This window comes from Amborella trichopoda, chromosome 5, assembly GCF_054954075.1.
Source record: "Amborella trichopoda isolate Santa Cruz 75 chromosome 5, AtrichopodaSantaCruz75HAP2 v2.0, whole genome shotgun sequence".
Lineage (NCBI taxonomy): Eukaryota > Viridiplantae > Streptophyta > Magnoliopsida > Amborellales > Amborellaceae > Amborella > Amborella trichopoda.
In genome coordinates, this window is record NC_142340.1 from 37941218 (window position 1) to 37968254 (window position 27037).

Here is a 27037-nt window from a genome sequence, read left to right on the forward strand (position 1 = left end):
AAATTGAGCCCGCGATTCATTAGACCTTTTGAAATCCTAGAAAGGGTTGGGAACATGGTATACTGGCTTGCCTCGCCACCTGAATTGGCCAACATTCACAATGCTTTTCATGTATCACTGCTAAGAAAATATCAGCCTGACCCGTTCCATGTTTTGGAGTACGAACCAATCCCGATCAGGGAAGACTTGACCTATGTTGAACGACCAATTGGGATATTAGACAGGAGAGTATAGGTTTTGTGCAGTATGGGTACAATGGCAATATCATTCAAGAGAAGAATCAACATGGGAACCATAGGGAAAAATCCAAGAGAAGTACCCCCACCTTTTTTTTATTAATAACGGTATGATTTTGAGGAAAAAATCCATTTTTAGGGGGCGATGATGTAAGGGCCTCAAATTTTCCTGGCCACGAGACGTGCACAGGAATAGAATCAAAAGAAGGAGGGGCAACATCGTGCGTGAACGGAAGGGAAGTGAATGAAGTGGACTAACGCCGGGCGTGAAATGGATTATCACCGTGCATGAAATGGAGCATTGCCACACGTGAAGTGGACTAACATCGTGCATGAAGTGGAGTGCCGCTGCGCGTGAAGAGGAGCATCGTCGCGCATGAAGGCAGAAGAGAGGTAACGCCACTCGGGAAGGGAAGGCAACGCCGTATGTGCTTAGCACCGTGAGTGAAAAGGGAAGATGTGACCATTGTGGTACCTGTCAGCGCCGCGCCTATCAGAACCGTGCGTGTCAGTGCTGCACTTGTCAGTGTCGTGCATGTCAGCTACAGTGATCTCCACCTACCAGTCAGCCACAGTGGATCCCACCCACCTTAAGTAGTTAAGTCATCTCCTCTCCCTTTCTACCGTCGTTTTCCTCACTTGCTCTCATACTCTCTCTCTCTCTCTTTAAGAAGCAAAGTGAAAGTGAATTGCTTCCCTTAGAGAAGCCCTTGCTTGGCTTCAGGAGGCCCACGAATGGGAGGTTTTAAGACACCGTGAGCATCAGGTAAGTAGGTTTAGGGCTCATGCATCAATTAATTTGATAGTAATGGATTTCAAGGACTAAAGATGAGGAAAATGATAGAATAAAGGGTAAGGATGTAGTTGAATTAAAATGAGGTTGAATGATTGATTGAGTATTGCAAATAAACTTGTTAAGTTTATGGAGTAGCTCACTTGCAAGTTTAGTTTAACGTGAATGAGGTTTTACGCCAAATTGTATCTTGGCTTATGAAAGGTTGTATTTTAATTGAAGCATACCAAACTTTCAAAAAGTAAATTTTCAGGAACTGTGAGGGTCTTTATAACGAATGTTTCAATGACCAAACGATGTCCAAATGGGCTCAAATCGGTCTTGAATGAAAGATATGCTTGCTTAATACAATGTTGCTTTTGCACCATGTTAAAATTTTACATAAATCAAGAAATATGCCTCAAAATGATAGGGTATATCACTACCCATAGTTGTTGGAATTTTCAGCAACTGTCACCTATTTTGCATCGAGCTTATGGGCTATCAAATGATGCCCAATCGCTTCCAAATAGCCACCAATTGAAATATCTATGAATGAGCTTAAAGTTGCATGTTTGAACCATTTTGAGATTCTCCCTAGATTGGGAGTTACACTCTCTAGAAGATGGGTACATCACCAGTACACGTCACAGAAATTTTAGTCCAATGCTCGTAGTGTGTTACCTTTTACTGGATTACTCACTCAGCAACTCAAGTGGCATAGTGTTATCTTTGATAAGCGATAAGCGTGAGTGCTATGTGACAATTTTCATGCGATGAATACTAAATGCCATAGTGTTATGTGAACGGTGCTATGCAGCTGTGTTGTGTGGAAATTGATGAATGACATGCTATTGTGATAGTTTCATGACGAATGTTACATGACAAGTGCCGTTATACTATTGCTGATTGCTAAGCGTAAATGCAATATGATAGCTCTCATATAATGGGTGTTTTATGTTAGGTGTCTTAATGTTATGAGACTACTAGATAGTTCTGAGTAAGACTCAAACTTTGCATGATGAAATTTTGAATTATCTGTCATAAAGCATTGATTTAACATGAATGAATTAAATGCTTGAACATGATATAATACCGTGATAATGACCACTACGCAATGGGACACCCACTAGTAGTGGGTACTATTTTATATGGCACTGTGACACTGACCACTACGTGACAGACACCCATCGGTAGTGGATACTGTTATACTGAGAAAAGTGATGCCGGCAATATTTCCTAACTCGCTGAATGATAGAATGAGATTAGGTGAAAATAGAATGGGAGGGTCGCATCCCCCGAAATTTATATGATGAGATTAGTGCATGATATCTTGCAAGGTAAGTGCCTATCGAAAACCCCAATGCGTGCTGGGGACCGTGTGAGTGAGTATGAGGGCATTACGAAGTGGATTTACCCACTTGTCATTGCCCTCGCTTCTGAGGTACAGTAGAGGTCTTAAGCAATGGGATTGGCTTAGCCTGATGGACAGGGCCTCTACTTTGTGAGCACGTGAGCTAAGGAGTGAGTGGGTAATACTTGAATAGTGAATGTGAATGCTGATGATTGTAATAATTGAATGATAACTGACATTTGGATATGAGGCCTGTAATTGATGCATTGATCTGATTACTGATTTACATGATTGCTGCATTATGACTTCTTGTAATTGTAAAAACTGCTTATGATGCATGAATAGGGTCATTAATGGTGCATAGCACTTAGATCTACTTACTGAGCGTTATAGCTCATCTCCCTATATCTCCCCTCTTGTAGATTGATAATGCCAGGTCGCGGGCCAGAAGCTCGCGATTGGCGGTTAGGAGTTGTAGTCTTATTCACTTGAGAAGAAACTCAAATGTTGTAGGTGGTTGGGCAGTTTAGCCTCAAATTTTGTTTCTTTTGGAAAATATGTACTATTGGGCCTTGGTGCCTCCGACTCAAGTGTAAATTTTTTTTTTTTGAAAGAAGTTTATGTAGTGCCCTTTTATTGATGTATGGGTTCTCCAAATTTTAATTGTTCACCTGTACCTGGAATTATTGATTTAGTTATTTCTCATGGTTTGCTTTGATTATCAAGATAAAGGTGTTGGCTCCACTTCGACCTGAGTGACATACGCTATCTTAGGATCACAAACCCGCACTTGGTCACCCTCCGTCACGTACGGTTAAGGGATAGGGGGAGGGGGTGGGGGCGGGGTCGGGGTCGGGGTCGTAACAAAAATAGATCTTCAAAAATAACTCGTTATTTATTAAGGCAATGGAGAAAACCAGTGCTTTAAAAAATGGATCGGTGTCCTGAATCGAGCACCTCAAAAACCCATCCGGATCGTTGAATCAGCGTTTTCAGATCTGAAATCAGTCGAATCGGTCAGATTCAGCCTTAAAAAATCGAAAAAAATTATTAAAAATCATTATAAATGTTGATTTTTAGGAATCGAATAAGCAATGGGGGTATTACATCAAATACTTTCATTTTTTCCATGCGAATATTGAAATATTCTTTCCATGTATGAATAAATTTAAAATTTGTCTTATAATATCATTTAAATTTTTAAAAAAAATTATTTACGGCTATAATAAAAATAATACATTATATAATTTATAATGTAAATAAATAAACTAATAAAATACAAGATTTGGTTATCAATGTATAATTACTAATAATAAACAAAGGTGTGACCCTTACAAATAAATAAATCTACAAAAGTATAGAATTTAGAAACATAAATTTGTAATTATATTATAATAAAATTAAAAAAATATATAACTATCATACTTGCAATGTGGGATAATTGACAAAGCAACTTTTAAATAGATTTAAAGTGGTTTAGGCTAGTGTTAATTTTTTTAATGGTCAATAAACTAGTATTAATATTATTTTTTGTTGTTCTAATATCCTATAAGTTAGTACTATTTTCTTTCTTTTTAATCTCTATCGACCAATAACTTAATGCCTAATATCTAATAAAAGGGTTATTGTTTATAGCAAAAAGCTTAAGTTAATTTTAACAATAGACATTAATACGATAGAGTGAATAGGCAAAAAACATTTGCCCCACATCGAAACGATGAAGCAGAACTTCACTATATAAAACACATGGTACAAGTCGCTATATCAAACATATGGCACAAGGTGTGCAACTTAAGGTATCAAGGGCATAGTGCAAAGCTATTATATGGCAAGGCCACCTAGTCTTAAAAGACAATAGACATGTAAGAAAATGTCAACCACGTGTAACGACGCCAAAAAAGCCAAGCCAAGTGTGCAAAAAAAAACTTGGATTTCAAAAAAAAAAAAAAATTGGAGCTGTTTGGTTTTATCGATACCCGATCTGGATCACCCTACTCTGGATTGGATCGGTGATTTTTTAAACACTAGAGAAAACCCTAAAACCCCTATTTTTGCTGTAACACAAGACACGAGAAGGCCCTATTTCCTACATCGAGAACTGCACAAAATTTGCACCGTCCACATAAATTGACGGTGCAAATGGCTGCAGCACAACTTTAATAAATAGGGTTGCAGCCCTATCAAAACCGCATCCTAATTTATAACATATAAGTGACCCGATTAAATATTTTTATATTATAGATATATTCAACTACAATATATGAAAAATGATAAATTAATTACCTTATATTAATATAATTTGCAAAACAATTATTTTATACTGAAATGTACATTTTATTGTTTGAAAAGAATTTTGTTTTGCAGTAATTTGGACGCTCATCAAAAAGTTTATAGTAATCTTTAGTAAACTTTTGCTTTGAGCAGTATAAGTCATTATTTTTGTAGTAGCATTATGTTGTGTTACCTATTCAATATGTGTAAAATTTATTTTATGGAAGTTAAAATAAATGTAAAATTTATTTAAACTTCATAAATTTTTTCATTACAGAGTTTAAATGGGCATGTGTATTGGATTGCCAGGAAGTTAAATAATGGAAGTTCTTTATTATAGTTTTGCTAGACTATATTGTAGGTTGGCCTTTAATTAATTTTACATTTGTACAATGTGTCATTTATATGGTGGCACTATGCTGTACTACCTGCTTAACTTATGCCAAATTTATTTTAAAAATTTTATTCATGAATGTAGAATTTATTTAAAACTAATTTAGAGTATCATGATTTTAATCTTCTAATTCCAGAAATACTTTTTTTTTTCTTACTTAATTGCATTTTATAGTTCTAAATTTTAAAGATTTACCATCTGATGGATATTCTAAAAAAATAATTGAAATTTTAGTTTTTTGAAAACTTAAACATAGGGTTTGAGTTGAGGGATCATGTACATGAGGAAATACATAACCCATTGACATTTTGTAATGTTATTATTACTATTACTATTTAAATTATATACAAGCTTGTAAAGTCTCATGCATTTATATTATAAAGTTAGGTAGATATATATACAGCTATTTATTTAATCATCAAACTGCCAAGTAAAAGAATGAAAATATGTGATCTTTTGTATAGTATTTATAAAAAAATAACAATTTTATTTATGAATAAAAATTTATTTAAGTTAGTTTTTTTATTAATTATGACATTGGCCAATTATGAAATTTAATTTATAGTTACAACTCTAAATTCATATTTAATTAAATTCATATAGCTTTTAAAATAAATATTTACAATTAATAAAAAAAAAGTATAACTTACTTAGTATAGATTGAAATTTATTATAGAACCCATATTTATTTTAGAGAATTTCGCTTAAGAAATTATAAGCAGTTAAAAGATTATTTTCAAAATGATAAAGATTTCTTGTATTTTCAAATAAACAACAAGCAGCCAACTATGCCCAGGCACCCCCAATTCATCGTATTGTGTAATTATGTACTTAAATTTAATTAAGATTTTAAGTTTTTGTATTCCGAAATTGCACATAAAGTGATTGTTTTTATATTCTAAATATTCATAATTTAATTTATATTATGGGAGTAATATACAAATTAAAATTACTTACAACATATTTACTTTATATAAAAATGGATTTTGTTTTTAGAGAATTTTCACTTAAGAAATTATAAATCGATGAAGTACTTTGTTTCAAATAATTAAATATTTTATTATATTTTCCTTCAAATAATGAAAATTAAGTAATTTTACATTATTTATATAACTACATTTTTTTAAGTAATTTTTACCTTATGTATATAACTATAATTTATTCTTTTATAATGTAATGGTTTGATAGGGCCACAATCCTATCAAACTATATAAACCCCCACTTCATAATTCATCAAAAATTGCAATTCAAGCATTAGAAAACCATTAAATCAATCATCTCGAATTGAACAATATGGCTATAATAAAAATTAGGATTCCAAATTGTAAAAATAGTACATATTGCAACAAATCATCTAGACTGACCATTTTTCTTTAAAAATAAATGTTCACATATCCACAAAAAATTGAGGTCCAAAAATGTATTCCAAGTTGCAATATTTCCAAAACTTGAAATCTAGTTTTTTTCTCATATTCATACATCTTGAGGTTGAGATGATGAATTTGAGGATATTTGAGCAACAAAACAACTTCTTCTAGTGAAATTTTTTAGGTGTGCCCTAATTTGATTGTTTAGAGCCTCGCATTTATATAAACTTTTTCTTATTTTTATTAGATACTCAAAGACTCAATTGTCGCTTTTTGTGTTGGTCATTTTGTAAAAAGTTGGAAAGTAACCTATTGTTGTGTTTGCCTCATGTTCTTTTGGTTTTGGAAAGTTGTATAACATACTCTTATGGGAGTATACTATATTGTTATTCTATCACAATTGATAAGTAATTTTTTGATCTAATATTTAGAAATTCATTTTTAATCACAAATGAATACTTTTCATTTAAAATTTTTAATTTTAATTTTTTGAAAATTATATTTCTATTTTTCACTCGAAATAGAGTATACCCGAGGAAACACAAATAGTTTTACATGATATACTTTATCATATATATCATCATAACTATGCACATAATAAATAATAAATATAAGGGTGCTGCTGGAATACAGATGCATCTGCAGGCATAGAGGTAAGGTGCACCTTCAAATTTTATCATGGTATATAATTTTGATGTAAAATGTTCTTAGGATTATCTCAAAATCTATTTTTATATCTAATTATAAAATTTTAATTTTTAAAAATGGTTAAAATCAAGTAGATCTATAAACATATGAAAATCTTGAAAATTGACAGTGTAGATAATATGTTGTAAAATGCACTATTTCTAAGACTTAAAATCTTTTTATTTTTCATAGTCATACATTTCGATGTCGAGATGATCAATCAAATGGTTTTTTAACATTAAAAGTACCTTTTCTGATGGATTTTTTAGGGGTATCCATAATTGTACATTGTAAGGTAGCATCCTTATATAAACTTTTTCCTAAATATAAAATTTTATCCGAGCCAAACTTCTAACCAAGCTCCTAGCCTTGTAAACAATTTTTTGATGGACACTCTTGGGAAAGCATTCTATGTTCCCCTTACAACATAGAAGATCTATCCTTCCCCATATCCAACCGTCTATTTTTGAATGGAGGGCTAAGATTGCCCCATTCATAATGTCATGTCTCTACACTATTTTATTTTTAATTTTTTTTTTTTTATAAACTACTTTGATACCAAATTTTGGACGTCCATTCCTCTATTAAATTTTCAAGAACAAAAAATATAAAAAAATATTTTCAATAAAATAAAATGACCAAAATACCCCTGAAATTTTAAGGGGTATTTTAGTCATTGTATTTTATCAAAAAATTATTGTTAATATTTTTTAGGTATACCCCAATGAGAAGATGGAACATACCAAATTTCATATTTAGAAAAATTATATTAAAAAAATTAAAAATAAAATACTTTGAGAAACCGGATCTAAGATCAAACAGTGAGTGGCTCTCTTGATAAAAAATAGACAGCTCGATAGAAACGAGAGGATAGAACTTCTGTGTTGTAAGGGAAACATAGAAATCTTTCCCGATGCTCATTACCAAACCTGCTCATGTTTTTTATATATAAAGATTCTTCAAAATTGGGAGGCTGAGTAGGCATGTATTCTTCTTTCTTCTTCACTTATATCATTCCCAAAAATATTTGGGGCAAAGACAAGGATCACAAACTTATCTGGCTCATAGGCAAAACATTTATGGCTTTTCCGCTCTGAACTTCTTTGAGGTGGAGTATCTCCCCCAAAAGATTTCTTTTACTATAACAACTTTGTTGCCATCCAAATAACAATGTTTCTCCAATGGAACAAGAAGTTATTTTTTACAATATTTTTTTGAATCCCACCACGCATTACTGCTTTAAATCCTGTGGGTTATGGGCTCACTTTGGTGCTTTTATAACCACTTTCTCAGCCATTTTCTTAATTTTTAGATTCTTATAAGGACCCGGTTTCTATGCGGCCAAGCCCGCATATGTAGAAATGTCGGGCTCTTAATAAATATATTTTTTAGATCGATTTTAAGACCTAAATTTTAAGGACATGTAATCTCCAACATAGAGATCATGAATATGAAAAAAAAAAAAAAATTTAAAAACTAGAAATAATAATTCTAGTAAGAAAACATTTGAACTGTTAGTTTCCATTGTTTTTAGATAGAACACCTACTGGCATCCATTTTTAAGATGGATGCTTTACACTTTTTGGACCGCATATGTAGAAATGCAGTCCAGCTCGTATGAAACAATACTCCATATTTCAAATTGTTTCTAAAAATTCTGTAAAGAACCCCAGTTAGACTTTCCACAGTTTCTTTAAAACTTGTGAATGAAAACTGGCCTCAAACCAGCAGACCAACTCCTTACCCCTTACTCTTCACACAATCCAGATGGAGCCTCCTGCAAGAGAAGTCTCTGATTCTCCAAATAGAAAATGATTAATACAGTCAAAGCAAAAAAAAAAAAACTAGTAATGGCTGACAACTAAGGGCACCAAAAATGACCTATTCGACAGTCTCACCTAATTAATTGGAAGATCTGTTGGGTTTATGTGGCCTTTTAAGGCATTATGAGTGCTTGTAAAATGAAATAATATAGTGGAATATAAACTCAGTGGGAGTGTGGTCCCTCGTAGACCATACTAAGCAAACGATATTTGCTTATACCGGACAGTACTTGACGATCTAAGTTAGTCGGTTGAAAAACCCAAGATATTTGAGCATATAGAACAAACCGATAAGGATTCTGGGGTATCCCTTGATGAGGTCGGAGCTTATGCCTGGATGAATGAGCCGAAAGACTATGTGACCCTTGTATGTGATTGTGAGTCTACAGAGACAGGGGCCAAAACCTCATCCATGATCCATCACACGGCACGCATATCGATAGATCGTTCGAGAAAGCCAAATATCCACCTTTTAAGGTGAAGCATATGCATGTACGAGAGATACCCCTATGCATCATAGAGCTGTGGTCAGATAAGGTCTTGGTGACCTTCACTCGTCTCTAGGGGAGGACTTGAAATCCACATATTGGGATTGCGACCTTTTGGCTCATCGACTAGACTTTGGTAACCTACTAATAAACCCCTGTTTAGACTGTGGGTCATGCAAAACACTAGATCGGTCTGATAAAGCAAATGTGGTCTGTAGTCCACAGTTGAAGGTGGAGTGCCCCATGATTGTTAGTTCAATTCCTAAACCATATGGATCTATTTCCCATCATATTAATTTAATTATATTTGTTTTATGATATAAATTATTTTAGAAATTATTAGTTGAATTTTTATGAGTCCTTTTATATTTTATTTATATTTGACTTATAAAAATAAAGTTATTGATTTTACAAAAGTATAAAATTCAAATAATATTTTGAAAATTAATTTGTTAAATATCATGGGGGCCCATAGTGCACATGGGTCCACCATGTGCCATGTGGGTGGAGCCCACATGTGCCACACATGGGTGGCATGCCCCACTTCTTGGTTGTTTGCTTTGTTGTTAAGTTATTCAAATTTCAAAAAGGTATCTTGTGGCATATGATCTAATATTAGATATGGAAAAGACTGACCGCATCTTATCCTAGTTATTGAAAACATATCTTGACTTGACATACCTTTTAATAGTATCGGAAAGAATATGTTATTTTATGGAATGAATAATAAATATATTGATGGAAAATGGTTTAAGGAAAGTGGGATAATAGTCTAAGCACCTTTCATAATGTTCATGGCCCGTCTATTGAATGGATGGCTTAGATCTCTCATCTCACAAGTCACATTGATCAACGGTCCATATTCAATCTCAAAAAATAGGCAAACTATGAGAAACCCTAAGAAACCCTAAACCTAATTTTTCTTTATAAATAGAGGTGCACCTTCTCCCTATTCTCTACATTTTTTTCTCTCCCATAACTCTCTCCTCTCTCTCATGCCCCTCTCTCTCCTCTAAGTCTCTCTCTCCAACTTTCTCTCTTTAACCCCCTCTCTCCTCTCTCTCTCTCATGCCCCTCTCTCTCCTCTAAGTCTCTCTCTCCAACTTTCTCTCTTTAACCCTCCCTCTCCTAAGCCTCTAGAGGGGCACGCCCCAACCTTAGGTCTCCCACTTTCTCTCTTATGGTTTTAAAAATACTAAAGGTTGAGAAATTAGAGATAAGCCAAGAAAATTTTGGAGGTTAGAGTTTGTAGAGATTTAAAGGTGAGTACTCAGTTTGGCCGAAATTTGTTTTTCCGGTTCGAGATTGAAGCTAAACCATTGATCTCGCTTCATCGGATGTTGGTGATACAGTATAGGGTGTAACAAGCCCCGTTGAGGTAATCTTCGACACTTTTTTTTTTGTTTCTCGTTATATTTAATTATATTGGTTTTATATTCCCAAGCATAAAAATTGTAGATATTTTCTTTGTTTAAAGAAAATTGATTTACTGGCATCAAGGTTTTTAAGATCTTGGATTTGTTAGTTTTATTTTCTTTGAAGTAAAAATTATTGTAATAAGACTACTTATAAGTGATCTTTGCCAAAAGAAAAGAAAAATAAAAAAAAAGGGGTGAAAAGAAGAAAAATAAAATAAAATTCCCTAGCAAGATCGCATTAGTCTTTCTTCCAAGATCTACAAGGTCCAAAGCTAAGAACATATGCCAATTCCTCATGTATGACATAGATTCATAAAAAACATATAAGGATGAGCTTCAACGGCTTAACTATTTATCATATTGGACTAGTTTTGCATAGAAACAAATTTCAAACCATTGAAAGCCAAATCCGAGAGAAAAAAAAGATGTATGAATATGAAAAAGAAAAAGGATTCCAAGTCATGAAAAGATGCAACTTTTAATAGATTATCGGGACTGCCAATTTTGAAATTTTTTAATTGTTTAGATATATGTTCGATCAGCAATTTGGAGCTTTAAATTTCATTATTAGGAGAAACAATGTATTCCATGCCATTGCAAGGCTTCCTAGTACCTAAATTAAACCTTTCGACAATGTTTTGAGGTGCACCTCATTTTGATTGTTAAGGTTGATTCCTTATACTAACCACACACACATGTAGAGAGAGAGAGAGACCGTCCATTTTTTAAATCTTGAAATATTTATACATCTACTCAATCTGCACCATTTTAGGAATTTAAAATTTTATACTTATGGTCAGATATGGAATTTCGAGTCACCGTAATGTTTCTGACAAGGGAGCTACATCTTCTGGCAAATTTTACAGATGCGCCTTACTTGGATTATAAGTTTGTAACTAGTATAGTAACGGGTAGGCACCTCATACAAATCTCACCCTTTATATATATATGGGAGAATATCAGGTCAGCCCGCTAGCTGACAACTACAGTAAACACCCACTAACTCATATTGAATCGAGGTCAATCAGACGATCAGGATTACATTTTGTATTTTAATTTTAATTTTTTTTTTATAAATTCAAATCAATTGAAATTTTGAGCATCCATTCTTAACAAATAGGAGAATAGAATTAAAAAAAAAATCAAAAAAATAATTCAAGATAAATAAATGGACCAAAATAACCCTAAAACTTTCAAGGGTATTTTGATTAAGTTAGTGTTTGTAAATAATTTTTAAATTATTTTTATTAGGTGTGCCTTGATGAGAAGAGTGAAAACACCAAATTTCATATGATTTGAATTTGTATAAAAAACATTAAAATTATGATATAAAATGCAGTTGTGACCGTAAAAAACGGTCACAATTCAATCCGAGTTGTTGGGCTTACACTATTTCATCAGCCCATCAGCTGACAGGACCTTTTTCCTATGGGAAAGGCTGAGGTTAGCCTACTAGCTCACAGCTATATATGACCTCAATGGTCCAGATTGAATTTGGGCCGATTTGACGGTCACGACCTCATTTCGTTTTTTAATTTTATTTTATTTTTTTATAAATTCAAATCACTGAAAAGTTTAGACATTCATTCTTCTCATCAAGATGCACCTAATAAAAATATTAAAAAAATAATTCACAAAAACTAAATTGACCAAAATACCCCTAAAACGTTTTAAGGGTATTTTGGTTTTTTTGTAAATTAATTTTTTGATATTTTTATTAAATTCTTCTATTTTTTAAGAATATATGTTTAAAATTTAAAATGATTTGGATTTGTAGAAAAAAATTAAAATTCAAATACAAAATGAGGTTGTGACCGTCAGATCGGCCCAGATTCAATCTGGACTGTTGGGCTCATATGTAGCTAAGAGCTAGTGGGCTATATCTATATATATAAAATTAAAGTAAGGCACATCTTTAGATTGTGCCAGAAGATACATTTTTTGTGCCAAAAACTATTGTGATAGTTTAAAAGTCTAATTTACCCCTAATTATGAATTTTAAAGATATGAAAATGATATAGATCAAGCATATATATACAAATACTTAAAAAATCTTAAAAATATATGGTTCAAATAATGTATTACAAGACGCATTATTTTCAAAACTTGAAATCATTTTTTTCCATTTCGATACATCTTAAGGTTGAGATGATCAAATAGTTGGTTTTCCAGCATCGAAACAAACTTTTCTAATAAATTTCTGAAGTGCGTCTTATTTCAATAGTATATGGTTGACACTCTATATAGATTTTTTCTTATACCATCATTTATGTGCACAGTGAGAGATCGTGCTATTTTAATAGTATATGGTCGACACTCTATATAAATTTTTGGAAAATTTTCATATAGAACCCTAATTCTTCATATTATTTCATGGTAGACCTTATTTCTGTTTTTCTTGCAAGAGGCATACGGAAACCCCTAAAGATTTCATCATACCCCCATCATCTCTTATCTCTATCTTTTATTAACTGTTTATCATAAAAACTAACCTCAAAAAATCTTTTTATACCATTTCAACCCAAAAACTTTTTTAATCGGTAGAAAGGAAAAAAAAGTATTAAAAAAGTTTTTAGCTTGAAATGGTATAAAAAGATTTGTTGGGGCTAAGTTTTATAGTAAAAAATCAATTAAAGAGGGAGATAAAAGATGAGGTGGTCCAGTGAAATCTTTAGGGGTTTTCTTATGCCACTTGAAAGAAAAACGGAACGATGGTCTACCATGAAATAATACGAAGAATTAGGATTCTATATGAAGTTTTCCCTAATTTTTTTCATGACGAGAGATCATACTTAAAAGTTTTTGTGAAATATAAGAGAAGAAAATCAAAGGAGGGCATTTGGCAATTGGAACCTGGAATTAGAACTAGGGCTTTCCCATTTTGAAATATGGAGGGTAGAAAAATGAGTATCTGGTAATGGAAAATATTGTCTAGTTTATCGTACTAGAATTATGGCAATTCTAGAAAACTATGTTTAGTTTAAGCTAAAATCTTATACATATGAGATATAAAAATTAGCCAATTGCAACCAATTTTTTTAAAGTTTACACTAATGAGATGGTAATACTTGTTATATGAATGAGATTTCGAAACCATAGCTCATCCATCGTAGGTCTAACGAAATACCACAAAAAAGAACAAAACAAATTGGATAAGGTGGTATTTTAATATTATTTTATTTTTTCAATACCTCAAATTGAGCTAAAATCTGATACCCCCAAGAATGTATAAAAAATATATAAATAATTTCGAAAAAACATAATAGTTGAAATACCTTCAGAAACAGTTAGAGAGCATACATGAGTATTTTATATTTAATGCATTAGATTGAGTTAAAATTTTGGACATTTATGCCTTCCCCTCATGCATTTATAAAAAAAACATAAAATATTATTCCAAAAGAACTGAAACACCCCTAAAACTTTATATTATAAATACCCTCAAATGTTGTCTATCTGTCAAATCTTAATTGGACAAACTAGAGTATGTTTGAGTGCTTCAATTTTAGTTTTCTTAGTCTATGTTAGATGAAACTGAAATTTGGGGCTTCTAGATATATAAATAACTCGCATGTATAAAAATGACTACAAATATTTTTAAAAATTAAAATTACCAGTTTGCCCATAATAAAATTTTATATTTATTATTACAAATATTTTGTTTATGGATGATAAAATTGACATTCTTAAAATAATATTAGAAAGAAAAAAATCTCATTTTTTATTTTTAGGGATCCTTTTTTTCTTGATCCAAATTCCTACTTATTATATTTTCATTTCCTAAAATGTTAAATCCTAGGAAGGGACTCAAGCATTCATGGTCAAAGTAAAAGGTGTCACAATCATAGTTAGCAAGTCGGGGACTATCAAGAAATCGGCTCGCTATAAAATAGGAAACGAATCGTTTTTATTTTAAAAAGTCGGATGAAAAAATCGAGTAAAAAATATGGATCAGCAAATATACTTCATATAAAGATATTGCTAATATATCGGATTAGGCTCAAAAAATCGGATAAATTTATAATATTAAATTTTTTAAAATTTTAAAAAATAAAAATTATGTCAAAGTCATCAATAACTAATTCATCGATAAAAACTTTACTAGATTAATATAATTAAGTCAATTAATTTAGATGCTTTGTGACTCCCATCTAATCATCCAATATTAAATACATAATTAACTAGTATATGCCAAAAACAAATATACCATATAAATTTATTCATTAAATACTTTAACTATAGTATGGTGACAAATATACTACATAAATTGATTAAATACTTAAAGGGAAAAGTTTATATAGAGCCGAGGCTTTAAAGCATCAAATTGGAGCCTACCTCGAAAATTTTATTAGAAAATGTTGTTTTGATACCCAAATATCCTCAAATTGATCATCTTAACATCAAGATGCATTGTCATGAGAAAAAAATGGATTTCAAGTTTTGGAAATAGTGTATTTTTTAACGCATTTTTGGACCGTCAATTTTCAAGATTTTCAAGTTTTCATACATCTGTCGATCTACACTATTTTTGAAGCTTTAAAATTTATAAATAAAGATGCAAATATATTTTAAGGCTATTACAAAGATTTTCAGTATTGAAAGCACATTTCTCTATACTATTTGAAGGTAGGCTCTAATTTGATTGCTTAGCGCCCAGGCTCTATAGAGACCGCACCCATACTTAAAAGACAGTGCTGTTTGTATGGAGCCTAGGCTCTAAACAATCAAATTAGAGCCTACCTTCAAATAGTATCGAGAAATATGATTTAAATACCGAAAATCAAAGCTTTGAAATATATTTTCGACTTTATTTATAAAGTTTAAAGCTTCAAAAATAATGTAGATCGAGAGATCTATGAAAACTTGAAAATCTTGAAATTTGACGGTCTAAAAGTGCATTAAAAAATACACTATTTTCAAAACTTGAAATCTATTTTTTTATCATGTCCATGTATCTTGATATCAAGATGATGAATTTGAAGATATTTGAGCATCAAAACAATATCTTCTAATAAAATTTTTGATGTAAGCTCGAATTTGATTGCTTAGAGGCCTCGGCTCTACATAAACTTTTACCTCAAAACATCACACCTACTTCACTGGTAAAAAAAACGTACAGCGCTTTTTGTTTTCCCATTACAATGATTTAACTATAGTATGTGACTATGGTCACTACATAACTATGATTAAAGTTTTATAAATTTGTTTAATTGACAATAGGTTCTAGAAATTTGAGTTTCACGTCTGTGTTTACCGTTTAGAGAGAGAAGAAGGACGAAGGAAGAGAAGAAAATAGGCGCTGGGTTGACAGCCATTAAGGTTTATAGAGAGAAGGAAGTGGGAAAAGTTCATCGGCTTGGTTTTTAGAGAGAGAAAGAGAAGGAAGAGTTCATCGGCTTCACAAACCCTTGTGGAAGAGGCTAGAGAGAGAAAGAGAAGGAAGAGTTCATCGACTTCACCAACCCTTATGGAAGAGGTCCTAACTGATTTTTAGAGAGAAAGAAAAGGTAGATGGGATGCTGATTTGGGATTGTTTGAAAAGGATTCTTCTCTCTAATTTGAGTTGTTGTTTGAGAGAAAGCCCTAATTATACTGATTTGTGAAGAGGCCCTAACTGATTTGAGGAGGCCCTAACTGATTTGTAGAGAGAGAAAAGGAAGCGGGTTTTTCATTTTGTTGGGGAAACAGCAAGCAGAGATGAAGGATTAGGTTTGGGGGATTGCTTGCTCCTGTAAGTTTACAGTTTACACTATATTGTTTATCTTTGTTATCACATAATGAAAAACAAAATATGGATTACTTGGTCCTGTACTCACACTCTCTGCTTCTCATTCATCAGTAAAAGACTATGTTTGAGCTCTAATTTGTGCCATAAACATTATTTTCATAAAAACAATTATCACAAATAATAACAGAAATCTGCATGTAAATGATTTTCTTTACACGATGATTTACTTTACGAAATGATTTGCTATAAACAGTAGTATTTCATTTACACAATGATTTTCCATAATGACAACTTACAACTTTGTTTAAATTTAAAAGAAAGGGAAAAAATTTCATACCTTCAATCTGCAACCGTGGCTTTGAAGAACACAGGAGGGATAAAAATTTATATTTTAGGTTCTTTTTTGGAAATAATATTTTTTTTCAAAAGCATGAAAGTAACAATGGCTGATATAAATCTTATAATGAAAAAATCACGTTTTTATGAAAAGTATGTGATTTTTTCACGACCTTTTCGAAAGGTCGCCATTTAAAACTGTTTCCATAAAAATGCTGATGTTTTGAAAAAATCGCCGATTAAACGCCGATTTGCTAACTATGATTCATGACACCAATGAATTGGACCTAATAAAGCCCCTCTCAATTGAGCTCTTTGATGGTCAACTAGCGGCGCCTATATTTTTCTCTATTCCAACATAGTTTATGGGTGAAAAATGGCAGTCTTTTACCAATTCGACCAATGTTTTCAATGAGCATAGCATGATTAATAATGGAAATTGAATAATATTTTCACCGATGCACCCCACCACCCATCCCACAAATGACAATGACAATGGCGTGTGGAATGATGTTTCAAAAAATTGATTTAACACTCTCTTCTTTGCTGCACCTCCTCCCTTCTTTCCTATACTCGTTCCAAACCACTACCTCTGATTCTTCATCTTTATCGCTCTTTATATGTAAAGGCTAATCTATTGTATCATTAAATATCATTGTGATATCTTTTTTTGAGCAAGTTCTTGAACCAAAACTCTTACTCCCCTTGTTTTCTTGATCTTCTTGACTAAATCAAGGAGTGTTCCTTCTGTTCACCCTCCTTTTTTTTGATATTCTTTTCTGCTGAAACAGAGAGCTTTCCTTTTGTGCACCTTGGTTTTCTTGATCCTCTCCACCAAAACACGAAGCTTTATTTCGTTCACCTTGGTTTTGTTAATCTTCTTCGCCAAAAGGACACTTTCCTTCAACCTGGTTTTCTCGACCAGTTGGGCTTTTTACAAGGTGCTTTTGTTTAGTGTCCCAAGGCCTGTGGCTAACTGAACTATTTCATTGTGTTTGTCTCTCTTTTGCTACCAGCAACCGTGGAAATTGCTACCTGTGTGCTCGAAATTATGAATATATTTTTGGAATCCGTCACTCGACAGCTCGGGTATCTCTTCAAAGGCCGGGAGAAGGTTGAGGAATTGAGAAATGAGAACGAACAACTCAAGGTCCGAATTCCTGATTTGGAGGCAAATATTGAAGCAGCTGAAAGAAGTGGGAAGGCAGCCATGAGACAAGCACAACAGTGGTTCAATAGGGCATGAGAATTGGAACGTGAAGCAGATGAAGTAGTTGAAAGATACAGCCAGAACAAGTGTTGCTTTGGAGGACTCTACCCAAATTCCCCCTCCAACTACAAGTCAGGTAGACTAGCAACAAAGAAACTACTAGAAATCACCACTCACATTGATCTGGCAGATAGTGTGAATTGGAGCATGGATCGACCACCACCAGTGGGGTGGGAGATGCCGACAACTTCAACCACAGGTCAGTCAACATTTGATAAAAATGTAAATAAGATCCTTGAATGTTTGAGTAACAATGAATTGGGTGTGATTGGCAATCACGGTATGGGTGGCATTGGAAAGACAACTCTTATGCATGAAATCAACAATCATCTATCACAAAATCGAGAATTTAAGAGAGTGATATGGATCACTGTGTCAAAAGATGTGAACATAACTAGAATTCAAAAAGAAATCATGAAAAAATTGGGCATGAATGTTGAAGATGAAGATATGATTGTAGAGAGATTGTTTTCTGCTTTGAAGGAGCAAAGATTTGTGCTTATAGTAGATGACTTGTGGGAAAAGCTGGATTTGAATGCTATGGGAGTCCCTCACCCAAACCCAAAAAATAAATGTAAGATTGTAATAACCACTCGATCAGTAATAGTGTGCAATCGGATGGAAACTGACCTCAAAATTAAAGTGGATGTTTTAATAGAGGAGGAAGCGTGGATCTTGTTTCGTGAAAAAGCAAGAAATGTGGTAGGTCTCCCTTCCATAGAACCCATCGCTCGTAAGGTTGTCAAAGAATGTGCTGGCCTGCCACTCGCCATCATCGTAGTCGGTTGTGCGTTGAGAGACAAGGATAATGTGCATGTGTGGCAGAATGCATCAAGGGCTTTACGGGAAGCAACAATGGAGATCGACGGTATGGAACGTGAAGTGTTTGTGCCCTTGAAGTATAGTTACGACCAATTACAAGATGAGAACATTAGGCAATGTTTCTTGTATTGCTCCCTATTTTCAGAGGACAACGAAATAGATAAGAATAGTTTGGCAGAGTGTTGGATGTGCGAGGGGCTCCTAGGCAGAGTGGATAGTGTGGAGGATGCTAGAAACAAAAGCCATGCTCTAATTGAAAACCTGATCGACTCATGCATGATAGAGAAAGTTCCTGGAACAGATTATTATGTGAAGCTTCATGATGTGATCCGAGATGTTGCCATACGTATCCGCTCAGCCGGGGGTCTAATTGTGGATGCAGGATTGGGACTGAAGGAAGCACGCAGGGTAGAAAAATGGGGAGAGGCCCAATGCATATCGCTGATGCACAATGAAATAGAGAGACTTCCAATCCGCCGATGTGGCAGGCTCTCACGACATTGATACTCAGAGACAATATAAAGTTGAATAACATTCCGGAGGGCTTCTTTGAATGTATGGGTGCTCTAAAGGTGCTGGATCTCTGTCGAACTGGCATCGACTCTCTGCCATAATCGTTATCCAACATGAAGAATCTCCATTACCTTTCTCCATTCAATTGTTACAACCTAGTTGACATTCGTCATGTAGGACAACTTCAGCAACTCTAAGTGCTGGATTTGGCCTGTACCAAAATCAAAAGATTGCCGGAGGGGATGGGAGAACTAGCCAACTTAAAGCTTCTACATCTAGAAGGGACTGAAGATGTTGAATCCATAAAACATGGGGTTATATCAAGGCTATCATGTCTGGAGGAGCTGAACATCATGTATAGCAGACACGTGGATTGGGAAATGATGGAAAGAGAAGGAAGTAGCAGCACAGAAGCAGCATGTTGGGAGGAATTTAAAGACTTGGAGCGCTTGAGTTCATTACGGATAAGCACTAATGGGAACGGCCTATTTTCCAACAAAAAACAATGGCATCGAAAGATATTTGATAAGATAAAAGGACTAGATGTAGTAGGGTGCGAAGGTTTGACTAGTCTTGTGCAACTACCGCCCGTGGAAAGGTTGGATGAGCTGTGTATTCAAAGATGTTCTCAATTGGATTTTGTTGCCCTTGATGTTGTTCCCGGCTTCAAGAGCTTGAATTATTTGAGGCTCTGTAATTTGCCAGTTGTGAGGAGAATTTGGCAGGAAGATGGAGACCATCATCTTCTCAATCTCACATCTTTGACTATTTCGAATTGTGATGGATTGACGAATGTGTTATTGGCAAATGTGGTACGATGTCTCCAATGCTTGGAAGAGATGAGGATAGCAAATTGCAGAGGATTAGAAGAGATAATTAATGGAGGGCAGGTGGACCAAAACATCACCCTCCCCAAATTAAGAAACTTAGAACTAGAAAAGTTGGTAGAATTGAGGAGCATCTGTGAGATCCCCATGGCATGGTGTTCGTTGGAACGTATTTTTGTATGGAAATGTCCCAAGTTGAAAAGGCTCCCTCTGGATCTTCAGGAAGCAGAAATGCTCAGAAAAATTGCAAGGAAAAAGAAATGGTGGGAAGGATTGGAATGGGAAAATGAGCGTACCAACTCTACTGTCCTCCCTCTATTTGTAGATAGAACACATAGATGGAGATAGCAAAATGGAGTGGGAAGATGAGCGTATCAAGTCTGCTGAGTGGGTTCACCCGTGATGTACGTAACCTCCAAGCCTATAACTTGTAACCTCTCTCTCTCTCTCTCTCTCTCTCTCTCTCTCTCTCTCTCTCTCTCTCTCTCTCTCGCATAAAACATATATATTACATAGTATATAACTTAATGTTTTTGAATTTCTAGACCGGCCATGTCAAGCCTAGCCAGGTAGGTTTCGGATCCGGGTCGGGGTCCAATTGACATGAACCCTACCCCACCCATTGCCACCCATAATATTCATATCCTATAAATTATAAATATAAGTCATATTCTTTCCCACCCAAACAGGTTGTTTTTGATGTTTGAAGTTTTTCCAAGTGATCATCTCGACCTCAATATATAGAACTATGAATAAAAGATTTTAAGTCATAAAATAATGTATTCTATAACAAATTATCTGGACCTTTCTATTTCCAAAATGGTTAGTCTGCTCAATTCTTGTTCCAGGTTGAAACAAGTTTTTCGTGCTATTGCAGGGGTATCTTTCAGCAGGGTCTGGAGGTTCACATTGCTTTGATTGTTTAAGGTTGAAGCCTTATATATACGGCACCCATCCTTAAGACATAGGAGGTATGGGAGTAAATTTCTATTACGCAATATTTAGAATCCTCATACCATGCTCCTGTTGGAGAATGAAAAATTCATTTACTCCCTAGGACAAATGATCCACTTGGAGAATTTGTTTATATAAAGTTTTGGGATCCGATTTTTTGTATGTGAAGTTTTGGGATTCTATTAAGGATTATGAGAAGAATTTTTTTTTTCTTCCCTTTAAAAAAGTATTTTCGAATACATAAACACCTAAAGAAATGGGTTTTAAATACATAATTACCTATAAATTTCTGAGGTGCGTCTTATTTCAATAGTATATGGTTGGACTCTATATAGATTTTTTTTCTTGTACCATATGTGTGTGTGGCGAGAGATCACCATATTTCAATAGCATATGGTTGACACTATATAAATTTTTTCTTTTAGCATATGTGTGTGTGGCGTGAGATTGTGTGTACATAGATATTGGAAGGTATTGTCACATGACCACATACCTATGGATCATACAAAGCTTTTGTGAAATATAGGAGAAGAAAATCAAATGGGGGCATTTGGCAATTGGAACCTGGAACTACAACTAGAGTTTTCCCATTTTGAAATAGGGGGCAAATGGAGGGTAGAAAAATGAGTATATGGTAATGGAAAATATTGTCTGGTTTATCAGACTAGAATTATGGCAATTCTAGAAAACTATGTTTGGTTTAAGCTAAAATTTTATACATATGAGATATGAAAATTAGCCAATTTCAACAAATTTTTTTAAAGTTTTCACTAATGAGATGGTAATACTTGTTATATGAATGAGATTTTGAATCCATAGGTCATCCATCGTAGGTCTAGCGACATGGACACTCTATATGTACCACAAAAAATCATCCATCGTAGGTCTAACGAAATGGACACTATATATACCACAAAAAAGAACAAAACAAATTGGATAAGGTGAAAGCATGTGGAAGTATTTTAATATTATTTTATTTTTTCTATACCTCAAATTGAGCTAAAATCTGATACCCCCAAGAACGTATAAAAAATATATAAATAATTTGGAAAAAACATAATAGTTGAAATACCTTCAGAAACAGTTAGAGAGCTGAGTATTTTAATTTTATTTTATATTTAATGCATTAGATTGAGCTAAAATTTTGGGCATCTATGCCTTTCCTTCATGAGGTGTAATTTGGTCATTCATTTTATAATTATTTTTTGATATGTTTTTTTATAAAAAATACCCAATTGAGCGCACAAACCCTCCAAAATTTTATCGTAATCCAATTTCATAATAAATAAATAAATGTATTTGAAATTTTATGCACATTATCGAATTAACAAAAGGATCCAAAAAGGGAAAATCTTCATTTCCCATTTTTGGGTTGTTTAGTCTGCCATGGGGGTGCTAAAAGTCCACATTTTTAATTTTTGAGAAATGTAAACTTCTTTTCACTATGCCATTTCTAGTTGTCAAACTGGAAATGCTGCAGTTTTTCAAAAAATTTCAATCTTAGGCAACCAAATTCCTTGTTGCGAAACAACACCTTAATTCTTAGCAATAATGAAATATGAACGACTCCAGCTTTCTCCCTCACAAGAGTCTTTAGGGATTCCAGCCCATGAGTAGTTAAATAGTTTGTTTTATCACATTACATACACACCATTGGTTGTTTGGAATTAAAGCTCTCAGCAAACAGTAACATGATAGAAATAACAAAGGAACTTTATTGCTCAACATTCAAAAAGAGAGAAGGAACCTTATTGCTAATTGCACAAGAAAGTCAAGAAACCATTGGCACAATAGCATCAAAGTTTCTCATCCACAAAACTATTTACAAACAAAAGTATCCTTCAAATACTTCTTAACTAAAAAACTCACCAAACAATGAGTAAATAAAACATATATGGGAAATAAAAACTTAAATGACTTTACATTTGTTTACTTAAATTTATGATATATTACATATGAAAAATGCTTCTAAAACCATTTCTAGTTCAGTATCAGTAACAAATTTGGCCATGATCCATGGAATGAGATCTTGTCTTGTATGGATTCATATCACCAGCTAATGACCAATTTGTGTGAAGGAGGTTTGGATTCTCCCTCACAGAAGCAAACTTACCAACTGATGCAAACTGAAAGAAGGAAATGCCAACAAGCAGAAATACTCTCAACGCCCGCAATCCAATGTCGTGATGTCATTAAATGACAGCGGTGGCACAGACAAGGCCGAATTACTCCCCGAGCCATTTGATAATTTTGAAGTCGACTGGCGCACAGGGATATAGATAGCTGCAGGTCGGCTTGTCGGTAGCTCCATGAGTGGTTCATTAGAGTTCATGAACACTTGCACCACCCCACGCATTCGAGGCCTCTGTGCAGGATCAGGGTGAGCACATGCTAACCCTACCACTAGTGCCCTCATCACCTGTTGCTGATCAAATTCATCTCTTGGCTCCACATCTGCAGCCTCCAAGAGTTGACCCTGACCATAATAACCCCAAATATAATCCACAAGATTAAGCTCTGATAATCTCCTCCCGCACACGACTTCAAGGACCACTATCCCAAACCCAAACACATCCGACTCAGTTGTGGCCCTGCCAGTGTAGCTACATTCTGGTGCCAGGTACCCTGGGGTCCCCGCCACCATAGTTGTTATTGAGCCCTCTTGAACCAGCCTAGCCAGCCCAAAGTCCCCTAAATGTGCATTGAAATCCTCATCTAGCATCACATTGTTTGGCTTCAAATCTCGATGAACCACAACTGTCCCACACTCCTCATGAAGATACAGCAATGCTGAAGCAAGTCCAGACAGGATCCTGTGGCGCACATCCCATGGCAACAGCCCTTTGGAAATGAACTTGTCAAGGCTCCCATTTGGCATGAATTCATAAACAAGGAGGAGCTGACCCTTCTCATGGCACCATCCATTCAACTGTACTACGTTCTTGTGGCGCAGGCGTCCAATGGTGCATATCTCTGCTAAGAACTCACGCTCCCCCTGCTTTGATCCAGCTGAAATTTTCTTCACAGCAATTGGACCTGGGGCGTGGCCCTTGTACACACTTCCGAACCCACCCACCCCCAACAAGTTCTTGTGATTAAAGTTGTCTGTGGCAACTACGAGCTGTTTGTATGTGAACATTCGAGGGGCATTAATGGCACTACGAGAGCGAGTCTCCATGTCATCCCGTCGCACAGAGTCAGAGCCACGAGCCATCTTAGCCACTACCAGCGCAACAATACCTACTACCAAAGTGCCGACTGAAGCTGCAATAGAAGCTAACCACACAATTCTTCTGATAGACTTCGAATGTAAAGAAGGGGAGCTGGCTTTCACTGGCAGGGGAAAAGAGGTGAAGGTCCAGCTAAGCAGGCGGTGGGATTCAAAGTCGGTCCGGCCCGTTGATGCTGTGAAGCCTATGTACGCTGACTGTGGGAGGATGTCCCGGAGTTGCAGGGTGTGGTTCAAGATACTTGTTAAAGGTTCACCTAAGAGAGCAGCGAAGATTTGGAGGTTACTTTGCCAACCATCGTATTCTAGCTTTATCTGTAGGGATTGGTGTTGGTTAAGGCCGCGTTCGAAGCGACTGATGTCGGCCTTTGCATCAGACATAATGGAATTCGTATCGACTCCTATATGGATGTAATTCGGGTCAAATTCATTTAGAAAAGTATCGATCTCCACGGCTACTTGATCCCAGGTGTTTTCTGTGTTGGATAATAACAAAGAGACCACCATTATAGGAGGGAACCATAAGAACAAAAATATGAGAAATAAAAATTTCCTATAACTAATTTTATTTAGGAAAAATTGACTATGATTGACAGGACCATAGAAAGGCTATGATCATAACCTTCTATGTTTCTTTTTATAAAGTTATGACCAATGTTTGAAAAAATGGGTTGGTGACCCAGATCAGCCATATGGAAAACTGATCCAAATCTTTATAAATAATGTTATTTAGGTTTTCAAGAAAAATGGGGGTAATGGATTATAAATTTTCATTATTTTGTGAAAATAAGTGAATATTGAGATAATGTTTCTGTTTGAATGTTTGTTGATCAACATTCTGGATGTTTGTTCGGCCATTATTTCATGTTTCCGTTTGAATGTTTGTTGATCAACATTACGGCTGTTTGTTCGGCCATTATTTCATGTTTCCGTGTGAATGTTTGTTGATCAACATTCCGGCTGTTTGTCTGGCCATTATTTCATTGGATCTCTCTCTATCTATGTATTATATATTGAAAGAGATGATGAGGGACGAAATGTTAGTTTTGAGGTGGGTTTAATCTCCTTTCTTTTATAATCTCGGTTTTCATGTATTTGATGTTGTTTTGTGATGTAATGAGAGAAAAGTTGATATTTTGATCTGGATATATGCCATTTTGAATTTTGAAATAATGACCTGGTGGTAAAAGACAAATTTTTAGTTTTAAAGAAAAAAAACAAAAAAAAAAATCCTTTACATACTAACAAATACTCTCTCACACAACTATTGGTAGAGGGATATAATTATCCTTTTAATATCACCATCATCAAAATCTTTTATTAACTATTTGGAATCGGCTATATAAATCTTGGTCCACCATTCTGCTTTATCAAAGGTCATATTTCAGTGAGGGTATAAGTATCCATATCTTTTTCATTACCTCTTATTCTTTCTGAGTTTTTTATTTGGACTAACTCGTACCTCTGAACAAGTTTTGTACTGTATTTCTGTTGTACATGCCTAACCATATAAATCCTCATTCTCTCATCTTAACTTCTATTGGAGTAACACTTAAGTTCTTCCAAATGTATTCATTTCATCCATCTCAACATCTTCATTTTAGTTACATTCATCATATAAATATATAATCATCTATAAAGATCAATCATCTATGATGTATTATTTTTAAACCTAGGAAACTAGAAACTAGAAACTAGGAATCTATAAAATCTATAAAATAACACGTTATATGACAATTGTTTGTTGAACAATATATTGATAAGATATTGATATTTGTCCTAAAAAATAGATTTTTAAAAATGACACATCCATCACATGACTAAAAATGGATGGTTTAGATGAAAAAATTGACTTACTATTATTATCACAAGTTCTTGTTATTATCATCTTGGTCAAGTAGTAGCGCTATTCTATTATTTGGTAACTTGATCAATCACTTGCACACACTCTCTCTCATCATATAAAGATCACTCTCATCATATAAAGATCAATTGAGTGAGAGAGATAGACAGTAAATCAATGTGATGCCAATAAAAAAAATGATTCTTTAAATGTTTTTTGTTTCACACTTTTTTAAGACTTAAAAAGTATGTTATTTGGATTTTTAATTTTTTTAGGATTATTTTTATCTTTTTCAGCTGTAGAGATCTAAAGGATGGAATTGAAAGTTTTATTTTTTAAAAAAAAAATGGATATGGATAGGGATTATCAAAGATGAATACGAATAGAGATTAGCATGGTTGGATTGGTTAAGATATTTTATACTTGTTTTTAAGAGAGAAGTGAGAGCTAGAGTTTAATTTTGTATTTTTATTTTATTTTTATTTATTGATCCTTTTAATTTGTATTTAAAGGGAAAATGTCTCTTCTTTGTAGTGATGGTGAATGGAATAAAGAAGTCGGTCTTGTTAAGAGATCTTTGGGTGGACTCCTTGCAGACTCTGAAAGATAGTATAATATCTCAACTCTTTAATTTTATTTTATTTTTTTTCTTTTTTTAAAAAAATTCCTGCATCACACAATGTGATTTAATTTTATTTATTTATT

General features: G+C 34.1%; 1 protein-coding gene and 1 pseudogene across 2 annotated transcripts; one reads left to right on the top strand and one right to left on the bottom strand.

The window, feature by feature from the left end:
• Positions 1-18148: 18148 nt before the first annotated feature.
• On the top strand, positions 18149-25276 carry LOC18428388 (disease resistance protein RPS2-like; annotated as a pseudogene). Its single transcript, XR_016055402.1, has 3 exons — positions 18149-20710; positions 21184-21277; positions 23339-25276. The product of XR_016055402.1 is annotated as a disease resistance protein RPS2-like (transcript).
• Positions 22953-24996, bottom strand: LOC18428385 (L-type lectin-domain containing receptor kinase IX.1). Its single transcript, XM_006837705.4, has one exon. The coding sequence runs from the start codon at positions 24994-24996 to the stop codon at positions 23422-23424; it is 1575 nt and encodes a 524-aa protein (XP_006837768.1). The 3' UTR covers positions 22953-23421.
• Positions 25277-27037: the final 1761 nt, after the last annotated feature.

Coding starts and splice junctions, on each gene's coding strand:
- LOC18428385 (XM_006837705.4), bottom strand. CDS start 24,996: ATGGTGGTCTCTTTGTTATTATCCAACACAGAAAACACCTGGGATCAA.